Below are 21612 nucleotides of genomic sequence, written 5' to 3' on the forward strand. Positions count from 1 at the left end.
TTTTCTTCTTTCCATTTGACGAGGATGAAACTTTAATTTGTCCTGGCCTGATTTTGGCCGTGTAAAGCGAGGATTTGATGATGGTCTGTTATTGCCCTGACACCCTCTTTTTTTCAGGTTTCTCTTTCAAAGGTCTCCATGAAAGGATGTAATTTCAATCAATAAATTAGCCATCTCCAAATAGGCATTTATGAGTGATTTCCTTGAGCTGCATTGGGCACCACTCAGTATGAGGTATAAATAAATGGTTATGATCTGATCTCAATTAAACAGCTGTCATAAATCAGTACTTGAGTAAACTGCCAGATGAATACTTACCTGTAAACAATGCTTTAGGATTTCAGAGGCAGAGGAAATCTTTTCAGAATAGGGTGGCCAGCAAAGGCTAGTTGAAAACGTGGGCTTACTTTAATTATCTTGGAGAATGGATAGAATTTGGATGGTATAAATTCGGGTGGTATGTTGGATTGGGAGGAATGTAAGAAAAAGTGCAAAGGCTAGAGCTTAAGGCTTAAAAAAGTGAGAAACCAGTTTTGTTGGAAGAAGGACCTGAACTAGAAAAGGAAAAGAAGATACAAATGTGAAAGATTTCCCAAAAGGCACAAAACAGAATGATGTATGCAAGTTTAGGAGTGAAGGTAGGAGAAAAAGCCCAGGTACAGGGAAAATGGTAGTAGCATGAATGGAAATAGAAAAGTGAAAAATTTGAGATGAAGATGCAAGATAGAGTATTTCAGACATGTTGTTTATGAGGTGATGGTGGTATATTTACTTCAGAGTGTCAATTGACAGTTGGAAATGTGGCATTGGAACCTGGCTGGGATTAGAAGCATAATTTGGAAGTCATCTGCCTAGCCATCAAAGTAGGTGAGATTTCAAAAGTGAGCAGTACAGAGAAAGAACATCTAGGCTGTACGTAAATACATTTTCTAGATCTGTAGAACACTTGATCTTCAAGTGTTCTTTGTTTTTTTGGTGAGAACTAGGATCTCACGAAATGACATCTATTTGTTAAAGTTCTCCCTAATTTTTACGCTGGCTTTTGTAACTTTTCACTGATTTTTATTCTATCCCAATTAATAATGGACAACTTAATTTTGAAGCATGTAATAACAATTTGAATTACAAGTCAATTTTTAAGTGCAAGGACATCACTTAAATTATGCAGTTTTGCTTCTTGTGAAAGCATTTCTTTTCTGCTATATGTCTTTCATGTTAAACTTCCAGTTTTGTTCTTCTCAAACATTGGTACTGAGCAGATCCTAAAGCTACAAAATAAACTCTACTATCCAGAGATATTGGAAAATGAGTCATCTTGAGGGACCAAGTTTTAAATAGCCAAGGAGTAACCTATTAAGAGCCAGAAATAATTTTAATGTTAGGAAAGTTAAATGAACTCTATAGTTACTTGCTGTTTGAAAATAACTGAACATAACTTAATTCTTTCACATAGTTTGACGTTTATTTGCAGATCAAGATGCAGATCATCTTGTGTTTCACTTATCTTGAAGTGCTGAATATATGTGATGTAAAAATAGAAGATATGGAATATAGGAAGAGAGCTGCTGATTAACAGTTGCTTTACTTGAAAAGTTTGCTTGTTTTTCTCTTCATTTTCCTTTTTTTCTCACAATATTTTGGGGAGAGGGAACAATGAGAATCTGAGTAGGAGACTAAGATATCTTGTAAATAGAATGAGATTAGTTTTCTTTTTATGTGACTGGCAAATCAGTCATGTAAGCAGTTCTGAAAGAATTCCAAAAGTGTTTTTGAGCACTATTCTGTAATGGACATAATCATTTTGGTGCTTAAGTTCTGTGGAGTTGATGGAAAATAAGCCCAGAATGGATTAATTACTTCATATAGTATAGCTTGATGTCAGCTCTTTAAAATGATTTAAAAATGAATAAAAATAAGAAGGTCTAGAGATTGCTGTAGCTTTAACTGTCATTTGTACTTTAAGCTGAAATCTGTAGTGGAAATTATTTTGGATAAATGTTTATTTTCTCTAAAGGCTTTTTAAAAACATTATTTATTTATTCATGAAAGACATAGAGAAAGACTGGCAGAGACACAGGCCGAGAGAGAAGCAGGCTTCATGCAGGGAGCCCAAAGTCAGGCTCGATCCCAGGAACCTGGGATCATTCCCTGAGCCGAAGGCAGACGCTCAACTGCTGAGCACCCAGGCAACCCTTTTCTCTTAAGGCTTAATATAAGCCTTGCATATCTAACTTCATATTATAGTTTTGTGTGTGTGGTTTTTTTGTTTTGTTTTTTACCATTTGAACTAATATTCAGATAATTTGGAACATAAAATTAATTTCTTCTTTGCTATTTGCCTTTTATTAACAGAAATGGATGATGAAGACTGTGAAAGAAGAAGAATGGAATGTTTAGATGAAATGTCCAATCTAGAAAAACAGTTTACCGATCTCAAGGATCAGTAAGTAGTAATGTCAGAAGGTCATTGTCACTGAATCTCAATCATGTCATGTGTATATTAGCACAAGAGAAATTATATTCACTCTGAACTATTTTCCTTTTGTATTTATGAGACTGATCTGAAGGAGGCTTCATCTATAGTTTTTCTGCTGAAGATCTCATTAACTAAGGGTTTTGAGGCAGGTTTTTGGGGAGGTATAATAAGATTATTATATGTATATGGGTAATTAAAATGTTTCTCCTGGGTTGCACCTTTGTTTCTAATCTGCTTCATTTTTTTCTTTAAGTAATTGGATAAAGATAGCATTTTTAAAATCTTAGAAGAAGAGAATATTTCCCCAAAATAGCATAATGATTATATCAACATTGGATAGTACATACATATTTTCACATTATTTAGTTTGCTTTTTGCAGCAGCTCTGTAAGGTTGGAAGATAGCTTTATCTCCATTTTATCTGTGAGAAAATTGATGTCAGAAGAGTGAAGTGATTTGCCCATAGTTCATCAGAAACTAAGCCAGGTCTTCTGCCTCTAAGTACTATGGTGTCCTTCTACTTTGGAGGCACATTACTTTGGAGGGCACATTACTTTGGAGGAAATATAGTAGAATAGAAAGAGCATAGGCTCTGAACCCAGGCTTTCTTCAGAGGTTAAAAAGGTCTAATAGTAGCTTTTTTATTATTAACTGTGAGGATTGTATGAACAGTATGTGAAATTCTTAGTCTTGGCTGGCACATAGCGGGTGCTTATTAGATACTGTTTTCTACTCCCCTCTTCGTAATACCAGAACTCTAATGAACAGTTACTTACACAAGAATGAGCCGTAGTGGTTTGAGAGAACAGAACAGATGAAGATTAATAAAAAAAAAAAAAGAGCTTTTACTTTGGAACTTGCTGGCAAGGTCATGGGGCATAGCTACATATTGGAATTGTAAATGAAAGAAACTTCTGAGAATCTGGACATCCTAATTGATTCAGAAGCTGGCTCTTCATGAATTCTTCATAATTTTGCTGCTTATTCTATTCCACTTCTTCCCTAGAGAGGTCCAAAGAAGAGATGAAAACATGTTTAATATCTGGAGTTATCTGCCAGACTAAAAGGGGACAGATTTATTTACCAAATGAATCCTGCCGTTTATGCCGTTTCTGGTCTTAACTTTTATTGGTATGAGAGGTGAATATATAAATGTTTCAAGCTAATGTGCAACAAATTAATATAAATAATCCAAAGTTTAAAATTTTGGCTTTAAAAAACATCATTTTTTTATTCTAAAGATTTACATTATTAATTTTAAATTAAAATTAGTTTGGATCCACAGAGGATCCATTATTTGGGCAACATGGAGAGTTCATCCAGGATTATTCTGGACAAGAGGAAGCAAATTTATATTTTTGTATTTTAGTACAGGTAAGCCATGAATGAATAATTCTCATACAATTAATTAAGATATACCTATTGAGCTTTTAAAGTATATTTTATGGTTATCCAAGAAATGAAAATTATTGTATAGTTCTAGTATAATATATTACAAAGGAGCACTTTGCAGCTTGTCACTCTTTAAACTTAATCTTGTTCATCTTGAGGCTGGGAGTTGCCTTGATTTTTGCTTTCTTGTGGCTCATTATGACCACCAGCCAGGTCCCCCCACCAGCCTCATTCATCTCAGAAAGTATTAAAAGGAGACCTGTTACCACTGTTAATAGGATTCTTTCTCAAGGACTTGGAATTCAGAAGTATGTTTTAGAAATAATTACTCTTCATACCAGGTTTATAATTATCTTATTTTTTCATCTGCCCCAGTTGCCTCATTGCTATTTTTATCCTGTTGTAGTGTACACCTCTGCCTCAAATCCTCCTTAGATGAGGTGGGAAATGTAATAAAACAACAACAACAACAACAACAACAACAACAACGTGTTATCCTGCTTCTTCTGTTCTAGCACCATAGGACATAAATAGCACTCCCTTCACAGGGCGGAAAATCCATCATCTGCAGTTTGTATGCTGGTGGAAAATTCTTCCACCTCCTTAAGAAGATAGAGGAACTTACACCACCCAAGTTTCCATTTATTTCAATGTTCCATAGCCAATAAAAATGAATTGGGCATCTACTCTGAATAGTATTGTGGTTGTTGGTAAGGGACCCCTGATTCTTGCCTTTGAGGAGTTTATATCTGAATTCCAAGGTTGTTGAAATGATACTGATTTTGAGGAATCTATTCTTTTAGAAAGGTAGTTAATTGAATGTTGTTAATTCACATATCCTGTTCCTTTAAGCTGCTATTCATCTATCTGGGATACCTTATTGATATTTTAAGTTTGATGTTTTTCAGGTGCAGTCATCATTTGTCTCACTTTTTTAGCATTTTGCCTAAAGTTGTATTTATGATCTCAAAAACTATAAGTATTATGTTGTAGTTTTCTGAATTTACACATTTTTTTTATCATCGTATCTTGAGTTTTAGAAAAATTTAACCCAGAGATGATAATGTATTATTGGCAGTTAACTCAGATAATTTTTTCATTTTTGTTTAAAAAAAAATTTATTGTATTAACACCCAAACTTACTCAATTCCTTCAGAACCATCATATAAATCTTTATGCTGATTATAATCAGTTATAAACCCCAATATTGATGGTGTCTATTTTAATTCTAGTTAACATACATGTTATATGAGTTAACAGTGTTACGTTAGTTTCAGGTGTACCATATTAGTGCTTCAACAATTCTATACATCACCTGGTGTTCATCACAATGTACCGTTTAACCTCTACACCTATTTAACCCATCCCCATCCCCCTCCCTGATTATCTTAATTGTATTGGTTTATATTTTTAAGAGGAAAGAGAATTTTATATGAAAGCCAGGTACTCTAATGTTTTCAAAAGCCAACTGGTAGTTACACTAACACCTACAAGCATAATCGGTGGTTTCTTTTAGCAGTTACTACATGCCTTTCTTATGACATATTCTTCATTCAACTATGATAAAGTAGTGAGTGGCCAAAAAGAAAAAAAAAAGAGTTTACAAAATAATCTTAAATTGTGTTTTATTTTGAGAGAGAGAGAATGCACATGAGCAGGGGGAGGGTGAGGAAGAGAAAGAATCTTAAGCAGGCTCCATGCCCTGTGTGGAGCTTCATCTCACAAACCTGAGATCATGACCTGAGTGGAAATCAAGAGTTGGATGCTCTACTGACAGAGCCACCCAGGCACCTCCGTGATCTTGAATGGTTAATCTGCTTTGAAATTTTTAGGCTATCCTTAAAATGCCATAAAGCCAGAATTAAAAGTGCCTTTCATAAAGAATGGCAATGTAAACATCTTCCTGTTATTTTTTTTTAAGATTTTATTTATTCATGAGAGACAGAGAAGCAGACACATAGGCAGAGGGAAAAGCAGGCTTCACACAGGGAGCCGATGTGGGCCTTGATCCGGGGACTCCAGGATCACGCTCTGACCCGAAGTCAGACACTTAACCGCTGAACCACCTAGGTGTGCCACATCTTCCTGTTAAAAAGAGTTAGTTCTATTCTTTAGGATTATTGCCAAAAATAAACATTGATTTGTCACAAGTACTCAATCATTGATAATCAGGGTAAAGTTATTGGTATGACAGCTGGCAAATTAGGGTATTTGTATGTAAATTCATAAATACAGCAACAGGGGTTCCCTACCCCAGTTTTCATTTTCCGCATCCGCTGAGCAACTCCTTTTGTTATAGCTTTTTCATTTGCAGTTCAGACAAACTGGATATGCCAGATCACAAGTTCTGTAGCCTTATTTTTTACCTCCATCACTTTATTTCCTCTTTGTGAAAATTGTAGGCCGAATATAACATGGACTCCTTTTCTGGAAAGATGGAGAGAAGCTAGAGAATTATTTATTTTGACAACTAGTAATGCCTATATCTAAATTATTTAAAATGATTTCTTTGTTTCTTTTAAACTCAGTATTTAAATGACCCTTTCTCCTAGAATTGATTTATTGTTCTGCAGTTAAAACAAAACCAAAGATCTAGAGTGCAAAAAAGTAGTATCTTAGTTGTATTTTTTGTATGGTGAATTAATCATTAAAAAATGATATATCTAAAAAAAAAGAAAAATATCTACTTTGTGATTATGTACATAAAACCAAATAATGTAACTGAGTTTTTCACTTAAGATTAAGACAAAGATACATTTGGTAGGTTATTAGTATATGAATGATATTAGGAAGAGAGAATGTGTAGAAATGGTAAATTGTTAGCCTTTGTTGGGCTTTTAAAATTAATATTTTAATTTTTGCTTTGTTAAGACTTTATAAAGAACGATTAAGTCAGGTGGATGCAAAACTACAAGAAGTCATAGCTGGAAAAGCACCAGAATATTTGGAACCACTGGCAACTTTACAAGAAAATATGCAAATTCGTACAAAGGTAGCAGGTAGGAAAGTGAAACATCTTTTCCATATAGTAGAATATGAACTCTTCACTAGACTTGAAAGGTATTTGTCAAGTGAGTGTTTCTTGTTAATGAAATCACAAATATATTTATAGTGAACAGAGTATTTCACTCAGCCCACAATTATTTTATTAAATGCCTTTTACTTTCCTCTGTTGCTGTGGGAGACCAAAAAAAAAAGTCCTCAGATTGCTCACAGTGTTGTTGAGAAGATACTTCCACATGTAAAACAATTAGAAACATGATTCTTTTATTAAGAGCAAATGTTACTATTTTAGTTTAATTTCTTGTTAGATAAATTAAGATTCAATTTAAGTGCTTTTAGTACTTTCATCTATAAGAGTGATAGGATTTTTTTTAATTTATAAAAACACCTACAAAATGTTTGGTCAGGATGTTATGGAATAGGGAATTAGTGTTCAATCCTATATTTTAATGATAATTTTTTATGTTGGTAAGTTTGGTCATTCATTTGTGGCTATAAATAAATGAAGAAATACTATACTTATGTGGTTAAATTTCAGTCTTCTGGTTGTTGGGATCCAGCCTCAGAACTGTGCCCTAGCACTCATGACAAAAGACACATCTATTTGAAGATCACTTATGATTATTCATAGTTAGACTAAGACTGAATTTTAACTAATGATATGCTGATTCTTTTCTTTTTGAGGGAACTAATTGATCCTCCTGCACCTATTATGTAATACCTAAGGCATTGTTCATTATAAGTTCTTTTTGTACTAAATCTACCATAAGCCAAATATTATTCGTGAGTGCTTAATATTTACATATGTAGGTAATGTGATACTTAATTTGCTGTCTTTGTGCATTGGCTTAGGACCCTGAAAAATAAACAAAGTCCTTAATATTCTTTGACATTCTAAAAGAACTAAGTGAGACTTACTGGATGTTTAGGAAATAGTACTTGAGTCTGTTATTCACTTTTCTACTCTGTGGCCTCATTCATTTACTTTTTGATTGTACAAAGAATAGTGTGTGTGAATATGTAGCTAATGGCATAGTCTCATGCCTTTACTGGACAAGAAAAATCACATTTCTAGGGTCAACTGTGGCACTGAGTTTGGTATATGTATCTAAAGCTCTGTGTTTGCTGTTTTTGTGACAGTGTTTTGCATGCCATGTTGCCTACTTTATACTATTATCTTGGTAGCTCTAAGTAAACTCTCTTGAGCATCCATTCTCTAGATAAAACCCTGTTAGGAGCACTCAAACATCATATCAGTTTATACATTTTGTTATTATCAGTTTGTACATTTAATCTTCTTGGAAGCTTTGGACTCTGAAAATAAAAAATACTTTAAAAAATAGTGGTTTTGTTGGGTATCCACTTGTTACTTTGAGAATATATGATGAATGAAACCAGAGTTTATTGACTATTTCCGTTATGAGTCCTGAGAGATTACTTTTCGCAGGAAAGGGGTTTTATTTTCATTTTGATCATTCTCTATCAAACACTTAAGGAGTATTCTTTATAAGAACTAAAATTTGCATTGTAGTTTCTTCCTAGTTCTTAAATTCTTAGTTCTCTAGTCTGTTTTGATATATATTTTAACTGAGCCTTTTTATTTTTAGTTTTTAAAGATTAAGTTAGAATCATTTGTCAATTCCTTCCTGATTCATCTTATAAAATACAGTCAGACAGAATTCCTGTAGGGAAGGGATAATGAAACTCATTACTGCTAACATAATCAGAGTGATTGTGTTTGGTTGCAGGAATCTATAGAGAGCTCTGCTTAGAATCTGTAAAGAACAAATATGAATGTGAAATTCAAGCCTCTCGCCAGCATTGTGAGGTACTGTTATTTTACTTAACTTTTAAGCTAATTTCAACTCTTCAAGTCTCTTTCTGAGTGCAGTAGTTTAAAAAGTAAATAAAATAAATGAGACAAAATTAAATCGTACTGTAGCTTCTCACTTGTGTGAATTTTTTTTTTTTTAATACAGTTGCAGTGGAAGCCTTATTGGAAGTAGGACACAAAGAAGGGACGATAGAAAAGAACTAAGTGAGATAATTTTAGTTTTGCAACTGCTACCTTAAAAAGACTTTGTAATGATCATATCGTTTGGCATTGCGGAGAATATTAGTGCAATTAATATAATATTCAAGTTAAGACTCAAAACATGTATATCCAGTGGTATTGATAGAATGTTGGGTTTATTAATTTGACTCTCTAGATTTATTTCCACATCTTAGGGCAGAATTTTCTATTTATGGGGAAAAATTGATGTATTTTTCTTTATGTTCTCTATTGGAATAGTGTTTAAAAAACCTGCTGATTTCACAGATAAGTTTTTATATAACGTAGACAAGATAGAAATATACTCTTGGAAGTAAGAGAACAAGTTCTATCATGATTCTTACCTTAATTTGTTATTTTATTTTACTATATTTTTGTAAATCATTAAAATGCCAAGAGCAGATAGATATAAAATGATGGAATGTCTTTTTTTCATTTTCTTGATTACAACTGAGCTGAAACATCTTTTTGATGTTTACTGGCTGCTTGGATTTGTTTTCCTAAGAAGTGCCTCTGTTCAAATCTTTTGCCTTTGTTTGGGCTATTACTATTTTTCTCATTGACTGTAGAGGATCTTTATATATTCTAAATACAAATGCTTTGCTGGTTATATGCTTTGCAAATATTTTTACCCAGACAATGGGATGCCTTTTCACCCTTTTTGATGACATGATGAACAAAAATTTTATATTCTAATGTAGCTGAATTTGTCATTTTTCCTTTATGGTATGTGCTTTTTGTGTCTTTTCCACTTTGAGATAAAAAGATGTATTTTCGTTTCAAAGGTTGAAATTTCGCTTTTTAATATTTAGATTGCTAACCTACCTCTAATTAATTTTTGTGTGTTATGAAGTATGGACCTAATTTTTTTTTTTTTTTTGCATATGGATAGATGATGTCAACACTATTCTATACACCATTGTTTTACCATGAATCAGCAATTCCATCTTTTTCCCACCATCTCTCTTTTTTTTTTTTTTTTTTTTTTATATCAAATGTCCACTTACCTGGCAGCTTGTTTCTGGCTGTTCTAATTTGTTCCATTCATCTGTTTGACTATTTCTACACTGATAGCATAATATGTTTTTTACTGCTTTCAGTCTAGTAAGTCTTGATACCTCAATAAACTGATAATTTTACTTTTCTCTTACACTTGTTAAAATTTTTTGTTGTTTAATAACATCTTTTAAAAAATTACTGTTTATTTCCTGTTGCTGTATAAGAAAAGTATTTTGTATATTGATAATATATCCAACCTTCTTGTCTACCTCTCTTCTTAATTCTAATAATTTAATTATAGATTCTTAGATTTTCCATATAGATAATAACATCATTGGTGAAAAATGGCAGTTTGTTTTTTCCATTCTAATCCTTCTCTTACTTGTTTTACTTGTCTTAGTGGAAATAGAACATCATGGGATAGAAGGAGTGAAAGCAGATCGTGGTTGTGTTATTGATTTTAAGGGAATGTTGCTTATGGTTTTCCAATAAGTATGATGTTAACTGTTGGGTTTTGATAAATGCTCTTTTTATCAAGTTAAGGGAATTTACTTTAATTCTTGTTTTTTAAGTATTGTTTTTTGTTTGTTTGTTTTTGGTTTTTTCCAGGAATGGTTGTTAGGTTTTATTAAATGCTTGGTCTACATCTATTGAATTAATCATGTTTTTTTTTCTCTAATGTTAAGCCATCCTTGGATTCCTGGAATGACTATTTTTCTTATGAGTTAACAGATTCAGTTTGCTAATATTTTGTTTAGATGCTTCATTTCTATGCTTGCCAGTAGGATTTAATTTGTTTTTAAAGATTTTATTTATTTATTCATGACAGACTCTCTCAAAGAGAGAGAGAGTCTCTTTGAGACTCTTTGAGACTGTCAAAGAGAGAGAGAGTCTCTTTGAGACTCTTTGAGACTCTCTCTCAAAGAGAGAGAGAGAGAGAGAGAGAGAGAGAGAGGCAGAGACACAGGCAGAGGGAGAAGCAGGCTCCATGCAGGGAACCTGACGTGGGATGTGATTCTGGGTCTCCAGGATCACACCCCGGGCCGAAGGTGGCGCTAAACTGCTGAGCCACTGGGGCTGCCCTAATTTTTTTTTTTTTAAAGATTTTATTTATTCATGAGAGACACACAGAGAGAGAGGCAGAGACACAGGCAAAGGGAGAAGCAGGCTCCATGCAGGGAGCCGGATGTGGGACTCAATCTTGGGACTCCGGCCTCACGCCCTGAGCCAAAGGCAGATGCCCAACTGCTGAGCCACCCAGGCGTCCCATAATTTTTAAGTCTCATACTATCCTTGATTTGTTTTCAAGATCCATAAAATGAGTTAGGAATATCCCATATTTTTCTCTTTCATAGAAATATATTTTTAAGATTGCAATTATCAGTTCCATGAGTGCTTAGTACATCTTGTCTTTATGGTATATATATTTTAACAATCTCATACTTATAGAAAAGAACTTTCCTGGTGAACATGAGATTGAGTTGGCAACATGAGCCCCATCACCCCTGACAACAAACGAGAGTCATTCTCTTCTATAACAATACTACAATCATCAAAATCAGGAAATGTACATTGATATTACTACCATCTAATCCTCAGACCCCATTTAAATTTGAGCAGTTGTCTCAGCAGCACTCTTTATAGCAGAGATCCTATTGAGAATACTTATTGTCTTTGTCATTACATTTAGTTATCATGTCATTAGTTTCTTCAATGTAGAACAATTCTTCAGTCTGCCTTGACTTTTGTGATCTTTACAAATTTAAAATTTCAGTCCAGTTATTATGTAAAATGTTCATTTTGAATTGGTCTATTTCTTCATGATTAGAGTTGGGTTTTGCCTCTCAGTAAGAATATCACAGTAGTGATGTGTTCTCACTAAATTCTATCAGGCAGCGCACAATTTTGATATGGTGATATATACTTTGATCACTTGATTGAAGTGCTGTCTTCCAGGTTTCTCTAGTACACTCATTTTTTTCACATTGTGATTAATAAGTATTTTGGGGAGAAGTACTTTGAAACTATGCAAATATCTCATCTCATTCCTTGTAACACTTTAAATTCATTTGTTTACATAAATATGGACTGTTTCCTTATTTTTTTGTTTGCCTGATCTTTCAGTTACTGAGGGAGGTGTGTTAGAATTCTCTGTGTGATGGTGGGTTTGTTAATTCTTTATTTTTTTTCTGTTATTTTCTTCTTTATGTCCTAAGAAAATCCACATATTGTTCTTTTCACAATAGTAAAGTCATTCACCGTTTCGGATCTGGAGGCCAAAGGTACTGATGATGAGATGCCCCACTATGCACTGTCTTGGATTCCTTTGATCAAAAAGGATGGTATAGTCCTGGAGACTGAATGCTCATTCCAGAGCTCCCAGCTAAAACTTATCTCCTATGGAATTTCTTTTATCTTTTTCTTATGTTCTTCTTTAAAAAAATTTTTTTAACTGTGCTAAGAACACTTAACATTACATCTACCCCCTTAACAAATATTAAGAGTGCAATACAATATTGTTAACTATTGGTACAGACCTCTAGAACTTAATCATGAAGCATAACAAACTTTATGCCCACTGAACAGCAACTCTCTATTTCCCCACCTCCCTAGCCTTTGGCAACCATTCTACTATCTGCTTCTCTGTTTGACTAGTTTGTATATCCAGTGGCATGCAATATCTGTCCCTATGTGACTGGCTTATATCACTTAGCATCATGTCCTCAGGCTTCATCCATGTTGTAGCATATGGCAGGACTTCCTAATTTTTTTAAAGACTAAATAGTGTTTCATTGTATATATATACCATATTTTCTTTATCCATTCATCCTTCAGTGTGCATTTGGGTTGTTTTTCCCATCTTGGCTACTGTGATTAGTGCTGCAGTGAACATGGGAGTGAAAATCTCTGAGATCCTGATTTCAGTTTTTTTATGGAATATACTCAGAAGTCAGATTGCTAAATCATATAGCTCTATTTTTAATTTTTTAAGGAAACTCCATACTGTTTTTCATAGTAAAACCACATCATTTTACATTCCTACCACCTGTGCACAAGGGTTTCAGTTTCTCCATATCCTCACCAGCACTTGTATGCTCGAGTGTGGGAAGGGGCAGTGAGAGAGAGAGAATCTCAAGTGGACTCCATGTTGAGTGCAGAGTCCAGTGAGGGACTTAATTTCATGACCCTGAGTTCATAACCGGAGTGGAAACCAAGAGTCAGACTCAACCAGTGGAGGCACCCAGGTGCCCCACATGCTGTGATTTTAATTTGGATTTTTCTGTTGAATAGTGATGTTGAGCATCTTCTCAGGTACATCTTGGCCATTTGTCTTCTTTGGAGGAAGGTCTATTCAAGTTCTTTGCCGATTTTTAAATTGAGTTCCTTATATATTTTTGATATTAGCCCTTTATCAGATAAATGATTTTTAAATGTTTTTTCCCATTCTGTAGGTTGCCTTTCCACGCTTATTGTTCCTTTGCTATGCAGAAGCTTTTTAGTTTGATATAGTCCCACTTATCTCTTTCTGCTTTTGTTGCCTGTGCTTTTGGTGTCATATTAAAGAAATCACTTCCAAGAACAATGTCATGAAGCTTATTTTTTAAGTTTTCTCCTAGGGGTTTTATAGTTTCAGATTTTACATTTAAATCTTTAATCTGTTTTGGAGCACCTGGTGGCTCAGTCGGTTAAGTGTCCAACTCCTGATATTAGATCAGGTCATGATCTCACCGTTCTGAGATCAAGCCTCACGTCAGCTCCACACTCAGTAGGGAGTCTGCTTGACATTCTCTCTTCCTCTCCTTTTGTTGTCCCTACCCCCAATCATGCATGCTTGCTCACTCTCAAAATTAAATCTTTGAAAAAAAAAAATCTTTACTCCATTTTGAATTTATTTTTGTGTATGGTAAAAAGTAAGGTTCAAATTTCATTCTTTTGCTTGTGGCTGTCCAGTTTTCCCAGTACCATTTGCTGAAGGGACTAGCCTTTCCCCATTTATTCTTTGCACCCTGTTGAAGGTTAGGTGACCCTGTGTACATGGGTTTATTTCTGGGCTCTGTTTTCATTGGTCTATATGCCTGTCTTTATGCCAGTACATACTATAGCTTTTTAATAAACTTTGAAATTAGGAAATGTGAAACCTCATTTTGTTCTTCCTTCTCAAAAAATTTTTGGCTATTTGTATTTTTGTTGTGGTTCTATATTAATTTCAGGCTTTTTTATATTTCTGTAAAAAAAGATCCATTGGGATTTTGATAAGAGATTGCATTGAATTTGTGAATCACTTTGTGTAGTATGGACTTTTTAATGATTTTAAGTCTTCCATCTAAGAACATGGCATGTCTTCCTTTATTTGTGTTTAATTTTTTTTATTAATGTTTCATAGTTTTCAATATGCAAGTCTTTCATCTTCTGAGTTTATTCCTAAGTATTTTGTTCTTTTTGATGCTATTGTAAATGGAATTATTAATTTTTCATTTTTTTATATTTCTCCCAGTTTTTGCTTTATATAATTTCTTATATCTTTATATTTCTATCAATTTTTGCTTTATATATGTATATATATATAAAGTATATAGAGGCTATATTAAACTCATTTTAGAATTTTTATATCTCTTAATAATTGTAGCATTGTATCCTTTTTAAATGTACTTTTCTATGTAACAGTGATTTTTGCCTTAAAGTCTATTTTGTCTGATAATTAAAGTAGCTATTCTTGATTTATTTAGCCTGGCATTTGCCTGATAAAAGTTTTTTTTTTTTTAAGATTTATTTATTTGTTTTAGAGTGGGGAGGTGGAGGGGCAGCAGGAGAAGGAGAGAGAGAATCTCAAGCAGACTCCCTTCTGAGTGTGGAGCCTGACATGGGGCTTGATCTCACAACCCTGAGATCATGACCTGAGGAGAAACCAAGAGTTGGATGCTCAACTGACTGAGCCACCTAGGCATCCCTTACCTCATAAGAAGTTTTTTTATCCTTTTTCTCCTCCAATGTTTTTATGGTCTATATTTTAGGTGTGTTATTTATAAATAAATAGAACATGTATTGATTTAAAAACTATTTTAAGGGCAGTCCCGGTAGCTCAGCGGTTTAGCGCCCGCCGCCTTCAGCCTGGGGCGTGATCCTAGAGACCTGGGATCGAGTCCTGCATCGGGCTCCCTGCATGGAGCCTGCTTCTCCCTCTGCCTGTGTCTCTCCCCCTTCCTCTGTGTGTGTGTGTGTGTTTCTCCTAAGTAAATAAAATCTTAAAAAAAAAAAAAAGTATTTTAAGAATCCCTGTCTTTTAATCAGTAAATTTAGTCCAATTATATTTGTAGTGATTATTTTGCTATATAATACCAACTTCTTTTGTGTGTTCTATTTTTTCTGCTTTATCCTTTTTTATTCTTTCCTGACCTTTCCTGGGTATGTGTGATTTATTGAGTTTTAAAAATTGCATCACGGAGCACCTGGGTGGCTCAGTTGGTTAAGCTTCTGACTTTGGCTCAGGTCATGATCTTGGGGTCCTGGGATCCCACCCCACGTTGGGCTCCCTGCTCAGTGGGGAGCCTCCTTCACCTTCTCCCTCTCCCTCTGCCCCTAGCCCCCACTCATGTGCTCTCTATTGCTATCTCTGTTACTATCTGTCTCTCTCTCAAAAAAATACTTTAAAAAATTGCATCATATGTTTATACTATTTCTATATTTTATGATTAGCTTAAATTTCCAGCATGCATATCTACATTAGAATCAAATATTAATAACTCTGTCCTCCTCCTGAATTATAAAGGACCCTTGAACTCTCTTACCTTTAGTTACTCCCTCCCAAAAAGTAAAAGTTAGTTTTCAGTACTTTAGTTCCATTTTGCTTTTTAATCCTTCAAGTGAAGTATTATTTTGATCTCATAGATTTAGTTCTTTTTAGGTTTATGCATATTTTACTAATTTTTTGCTCATTGTTTTTGAGTTGCAACCCTGCCTTGCAAGTTCCTTTTTTTGCTTCTTGAAGAACATCCTAAGCATTTCTTCACTGAGAGTCCCTTGGTGGTAAGCTCAGTTTTTACTTGTCCAAAATAACTTTCTTTGTAATAATTCTGGAAGGACAATTTAGGAGGATAAAATGTTGTAGGATAATAATTATTTCCTCTTAACATTTTTAGGATTTTACTTTTCACAGTCTCTTTAGAAGTCTGTAATCATTTGTAGATAGCTTTCTTCTTTCCTTTTACTATTTTTATACTCTTCTTTATTGTTCTTCAGTTTCTTTACTATGTGTCTCCATAGAGATTATTTTTCTCTCCTTAGTTAGATTTATTGTGCTTTCTGAATTTAAGGATTTGTTTTCCATTAGTTCTGGAAATTTCTCAGATACTATCTTTTCTGGTATCGCCTTTCTTTCATTTTCTATGCTTCCTTCTTCTGGAACTTGAGTTAATCATATGTTAGTCCTCATTTTATCTTCCATATTTCTTAGTACTTAATTCATATTTTTTACTCTATCATTATCTGAAGTTCTTCAGAGTCTAATTCTGCTGGGGTTTTTTTCTCCAAATTTCTGCCAAACCTCATAGCTTATCTCCTATTTCATAATTTTGGACTATAGCAGGCTTTATTGGTAGGAATTCTGTGAGCCTTGGACAGAGGATGTAGTTCTACAGGTAGTATCTGGTTTTATTTCTGCTAGGTTTGTTCAAATAGGCATTTTGGTGTGCCAACAACACATGACTATTTTAATTTTTTAGCTTGGAATTTCCTAGAAGATGCAAGTTATCTACATTTGAATCTACAGTATGTAGAGGTCAGGCCTAAGATGACATATTATCAGAAAAAACCTTTTTTCCATTGATTATCTAACCAACACAGATCAATTTCCCTTAGGTGAATCTTTTCTAGGCTGCCTTTTCTTTGAAGGTATAACCCTGCAGGGCTATGCAGGAATCCCAGTTCTTGTTCCTCACTTTGCTTAGGCCCCAGATCTTTCTCTTTTTCCCAAACAGCCACTAAAAACCATTCCTCTACGAACACCAGCAAATACCCTCAAGGAAACCAGAGCTTCAGCACCATGTTTTTAACAAGCTGGTTTCCTGCTCCTTGTTTATTTTTGGTCCGTAAGGATATTTCTTAATTTTTTTAAGAGCTTAACTATACCTTTATTTATTTATTTTTTTTAAGATTTTATTTATTCATAGAAACACAACTAGAGAGAGAGAGGCAGAGACACAGGCAGAGGGAGAAGCAGGCACCACGCAGGGAGCCCGATGTGGGACTCGATCCCGGGTCTCCAGGATCACGCCCTGGGCTGCAGGCGGCGTTAAACCGCTATGTGCCACCGGGGCTGCCCTTAACTATACCTTTAAAAAGAGGTTTGTGGTATTTTATTTAGGATATCTGTGTAGGTGTGTTGGGAGGTTTTGTTTTTGTTTTGAGGATATGTAGTCTATATTGTCAGAAATAAAAGCAATGTATCTTCAAGTAATATTTTTTACTTAGACAAATATATTGATATTCTTTCTCTTACGTAATTTTAAAATATTTGTTTATTTGAGAGAGCAGTGCCTTTTAGAGGAAGGGGCGGTGCAGAGGGAGAAGGAGAGAGAGAATCTCAAGCAGACTCCCTGCTGAGTGTGGAATCCAATGCAGGGCTCATCTCACAACCCTGAGATCATGACCTGAGCTGAAATCAAGAGTTGGCCACTTAACCAACTGTGCTACCAAGGCACCCTTCTTCCATCATTTTTCAGCTTTGAAAGTCTACCCTTCTCCACAGAGATGCTAAATAATTACCTAAATTTCTTCTAATTTAGTTATGGCTTTTTTTTTTATTTTTAAGATTTTATTTATTCATGAGAGACGCAGAAAGAGTCAGATGTAGGCAGATGGAGAAGCATGCTTCCCGTGGGGAGCCTGATGCGGGACTTGATCCCTGGATCCCGGGATCATGCCCTGAGCTAAAGGCAGATGCTCAACCACTGAACCACCCAGGTGTCCCTATGGCTTGGTTTTTTAATGCTTAATATAGAATTAATATTTTAAGTGATCTTTGCTTATATAATTAATATTTGTCAGTAGTTCAAGGGAATTTTAGAGGAAATAAAGGCTGGAAGGGAACTCATATTTATTTAGAGTATTATGGATTTTATATTCACTTTCATAATCCTTATCACAACCTTATGAAGTAGGAATTATCTTGATTTTTATGAATAGGTTAACTAAGGCTCCAGAGGTTAAGTAATTTGCTTGGGGTTACATGTATAAGGAGCAGCAGAACCAGGTTGAAATCCTTTGATCTTTCTAGTCATTCATACAGTTTACCATTAAATCTGAACTTTGCTATTCAGGGCTTTTTATCTGCTTATTACTTAGTTCTACATTTGGCTAATATAGAAGTAACTGGCAGGCAGGGGAAGTGGGAAGAAGGGAGACACATTGCCAATTGTCAAAATAAGTTTGATTAGCAGCAGATAGAAGGGCCAGGAGTAAAGACTAGACATGTTCACATGGCTATGCATACAGGGAGTATGCCAGAAAACCACAGAGGCAATCGAGGCAGCAGATGGTTTGTGTCAAATTAAGGAAGGAAATCACATTTATAGAATACACAGTGTGCCAGACACTGGGACAGGTGGTGATGCTTTATTTAGGTTCTCTCATTTAAGCTTCCCCACAGAGCTGGGGATGAGTGTTAAGATTGGCAGCAGGTGGTAGCAAAGTCTCAGGTTCTTGATGGTTCAGGGTTAGGATTCCAGTTCTTGAGCAAATTGAGGTTCATTAGGGCTCTGATTTTGGTTATCTAATCATTTAATTATTTTTTTCTGATGATAATATTAATAAGTATTGAGAAAACTTGAGAAGTAAGTTTAAAGAAGTAAATATAGTGAACCATAATCTACCAAGCAGAGGACATTTGTTAATAAGTATGTGCATGTTTGTATAATTGTTTTTCACGCTGCTGGTATGCTATATATACTATTTTGTATTCTGAATTTTTTTACAAGTGGCATTTCATAAGGATTTCCCTATACCTGTAAATATATTTTTTTTAATTTTTTAAATTTTAAAGATTTTATTTATTTATTCATGAGAGTCACAGAGAGAGGTAGAGACATAGGCAGAGAGAGCAGCAGGCTCCTCATAGGGGAGCCCGACACAGGACTCAATCCCTGGACCAGGATCACGCCCTGAGCCGAAGGCAGACACTTAACTGGTGAGCCATCCAGGCGTCCCTGCCTCTAAATATTCTTAAACATTTGCTTTTAGCAGATAATATATGAACATATTTATGAAGCTTATAATGAAACACAGCAATCCCTTCTCCCATCTCTAAATTCTACATTCCAGCAGCAGTGATCTCTAACTCTTTGAGTTACTGCTTCTGGAATTTGCCCTCATTTCTAAATACCAGTTTTAGATGGTATCTGTTGGTTTCCTGGTATGAAAGCAGAAGATTCCATAATAGTTTGCCTCATCTCATTCTTCTAATACTGTTAGGTCTCAATTTTTGTTTTGTTGTAACTATAAATAATGTTTACTGAGCCAAGAGTTATAACTCTATGCTCAAACTTCCAACTCTGTTTGTAGCCTCAGAATTAATAATTGCTTCATTTATTTTCAGTTTTGTCATTTGTTTTGAGTCTCCAGCAGATCTATGAAAGCCCCCTAATGCTGTTTTCCACATGATCAAAGGCATCAGATAATACTGAGGAGCATCCCCTATACCTCTAGGATCTCCTGTCCTGCTCCATCCTGTGCCCTCCTTCAGATGCTTTCTAGGCCAGCTGCATCTCTGTCTTCATGGGATATCTTTTTAACCATCACCCTAGAAGTTCCCTTTACATCTTCCCCACTGGATCTTGTTTTTGTCTTCAGTTGGGTAGAGTAGCTCCTTGGGAAAAAGTGTACAGAAATAAGGTTTTTGAGACCTCTTGTATTGGTTATCCATTGCTTTGTAACAAATTACTCCAACACTTAGTGACTTAAAACAACAATAAACATTTATTATTTTGTAGTCTCTGTGGCTAGGAATTTGGCTGGTTGGTTCTGGCTGAGTCGCATAAAATTGCAGTAAAGAGGGCAACCAACAAAGCAGTTACCTGAAGGCTTGACTAGGATCTGGAGGATTTGCTTCCAAGATGATTCACTCACAAAGCTGGCAAGTTTTTGCTGGTGGTTTGTTGGAAGCCATAGTTCTATGGGCCTCTCCAAATGCTGCCTGAGGGCTCCCAGGACCTGGTGACTGCATCTCAGACTGATCCCAGAGAGCAAGATGGAAATGATGATGTTTTTTATGACTTTTTTCTTCCACATTCTATCCATTAGAAGTGAGTCACTAACTCCTATCCACATTCAAAGGAGTAAGTATAGGTGTGGAGATTGGAGGGGTATGGAATATTGAAGCGAAATATATAATTATAATAAGTATTTTAAGAAAGCTAAATTTCCTATTGAACAGAGAAGCCTCTACAAGGCACCAAAGCAAGGGAGTTTGGATGCCCTCTCTTTTCCAGAAGCCTCTACAAGGCACCAAAGCAAGAGAGTTTGGATGTCCTCTAGCTGCTGCATTAATGACTTTCTTTCTTGCTCAGGAAAAGTTTTTGAGAGTTTTATAGGGTTGAGGATAAGAGAGAAGGACGAAGAAATAAGAATAAATTCAAGGCACTTCTATCTACACACTTCATACTTACAGTATCTTTAGAGATGTCTTCAAAGCTTCAAATATTTCAGACTTACTGTGTTTGTTTATTTTTTTTTTTAATTATAAGGAATGATTAGTGGACTTATTTTAGAATTTTTGCTTGACCCAGGGCAATTTTATCAATAGAAAGGAAAGAGACCGTACCAGTTAAATTTTTATATTCTTAAAAACAAAATCTTTATCACTTCCAACTCTGCATTAGGAGTCATCTTTGGTTGGAACATCTATTTATAGCTGTCACACTTATCTTGACCATAGCTGGGGCTTGCTCTCCCTTTTTCTCTGATATACAATGTTTCCCAGTGCTTGTAGCAAAATGTAGATAAGGCTGGAGTATTTCATAAGGCTTTACCAAAGGCAGGGGAAGAAGTAAAAGGAAATAAGCATAGAGGGTAGCATGCAAGGAGATGATTTTTCATAGGAGATCTAGTTTTAGTCTTCAGCTTTGCTTTCTCTCACTCCTGGCTTGCCTCAAGATGATGAAAGCCATCTTCTCTACCACTCAGGAGAACCTTCAAGCATGTGCAGACTCTAAATTTCAAAACCAAAAGAGAGGATTTCATGATTCACACTAGGAGTGCTGTCAAATGGGTGTGGCCTGTGCCTTCCACAAGAAATCCTAACTGTATTCCAGTAGTCTCTAGGAGATGATCATATCTAATGGTATATCAGTAGCTTACTGTCCTTACTAGAGCAAGTGTGTGGTGGATAGGTTGGGAATCTGTCATAAGCTTTTTATAGAATGAATCTATTTATTATACTTATATATATTTTATGCTTTTTAAAATAAGGGATACATTGTTTTCTAATTAAAAGAACAGTGGGCTAGAACTAGTAGACCTGAGTTCTAGTCTGATTTGCCAGTAGTAAACAGTCTCTTTTATAAGTCCTTCAAACTTTCTATAGCTTCGTTGAGAGATTTGAATATAGTCTACAGTTTTATGATTAACTATCAATAGATTTTTTAAAAGATTTTATTTATTTATTCGAGAGAGAGTGAGTGAGTGAGCGGGAGAGAGC

The 21612-nt window shown here is 35.0% G+C and overlaps 1 protein-coding gene across 5 annotated transcripts in view; it reads left to right on the plus strand.

Annotated features, from left to right (window-relative positions):
- The window catches only part of BRMS1L (BRMS1 like transcriptional repressor), a 70367-nt gene that overhangs the window by 1138 nt on the left and 47617 nt on the right, over positions 1 to 21612 (plus strand). For 4 of the 5 annotated variants that reach the window (XM_077909051.1, XM_077909052.1, XM_077909049.1 and 1 more), the window contains exons 2-4: positions 2353 to 2443; positions 6740 to 6867; positions 8620 to 8699. In XM_077909051.1, coding sequence (XP_077765177.1) covers positions 2353 to 2443; positions 6740 to 6867; positions 8620 to 8699 — 299 coding nt within the window. Of the gene's footprint in view, positions 1 to 137; positions 235 to 2352; positions 2444 to 6739; positions 6868 to 8619; positions 8700 to 21612 lie in introns of those variants that run through there. The other variant, XM_077909053.1, reaches the window with a different exon arrangement.

Source organism: Canis aureus, chromosome 9 (assembly GCF_053574225.1).
Source record: "Canis aureus isolate CA01 chromosome 9, VMU_Caureus_v.1.0, whole genome shotgun sequence".
Taxonomy (NCBI): Eukaryota; Metazoa; Chordata; class Mammalia; order Carnivora; family Canidae; genus Canis; species Canis aureus.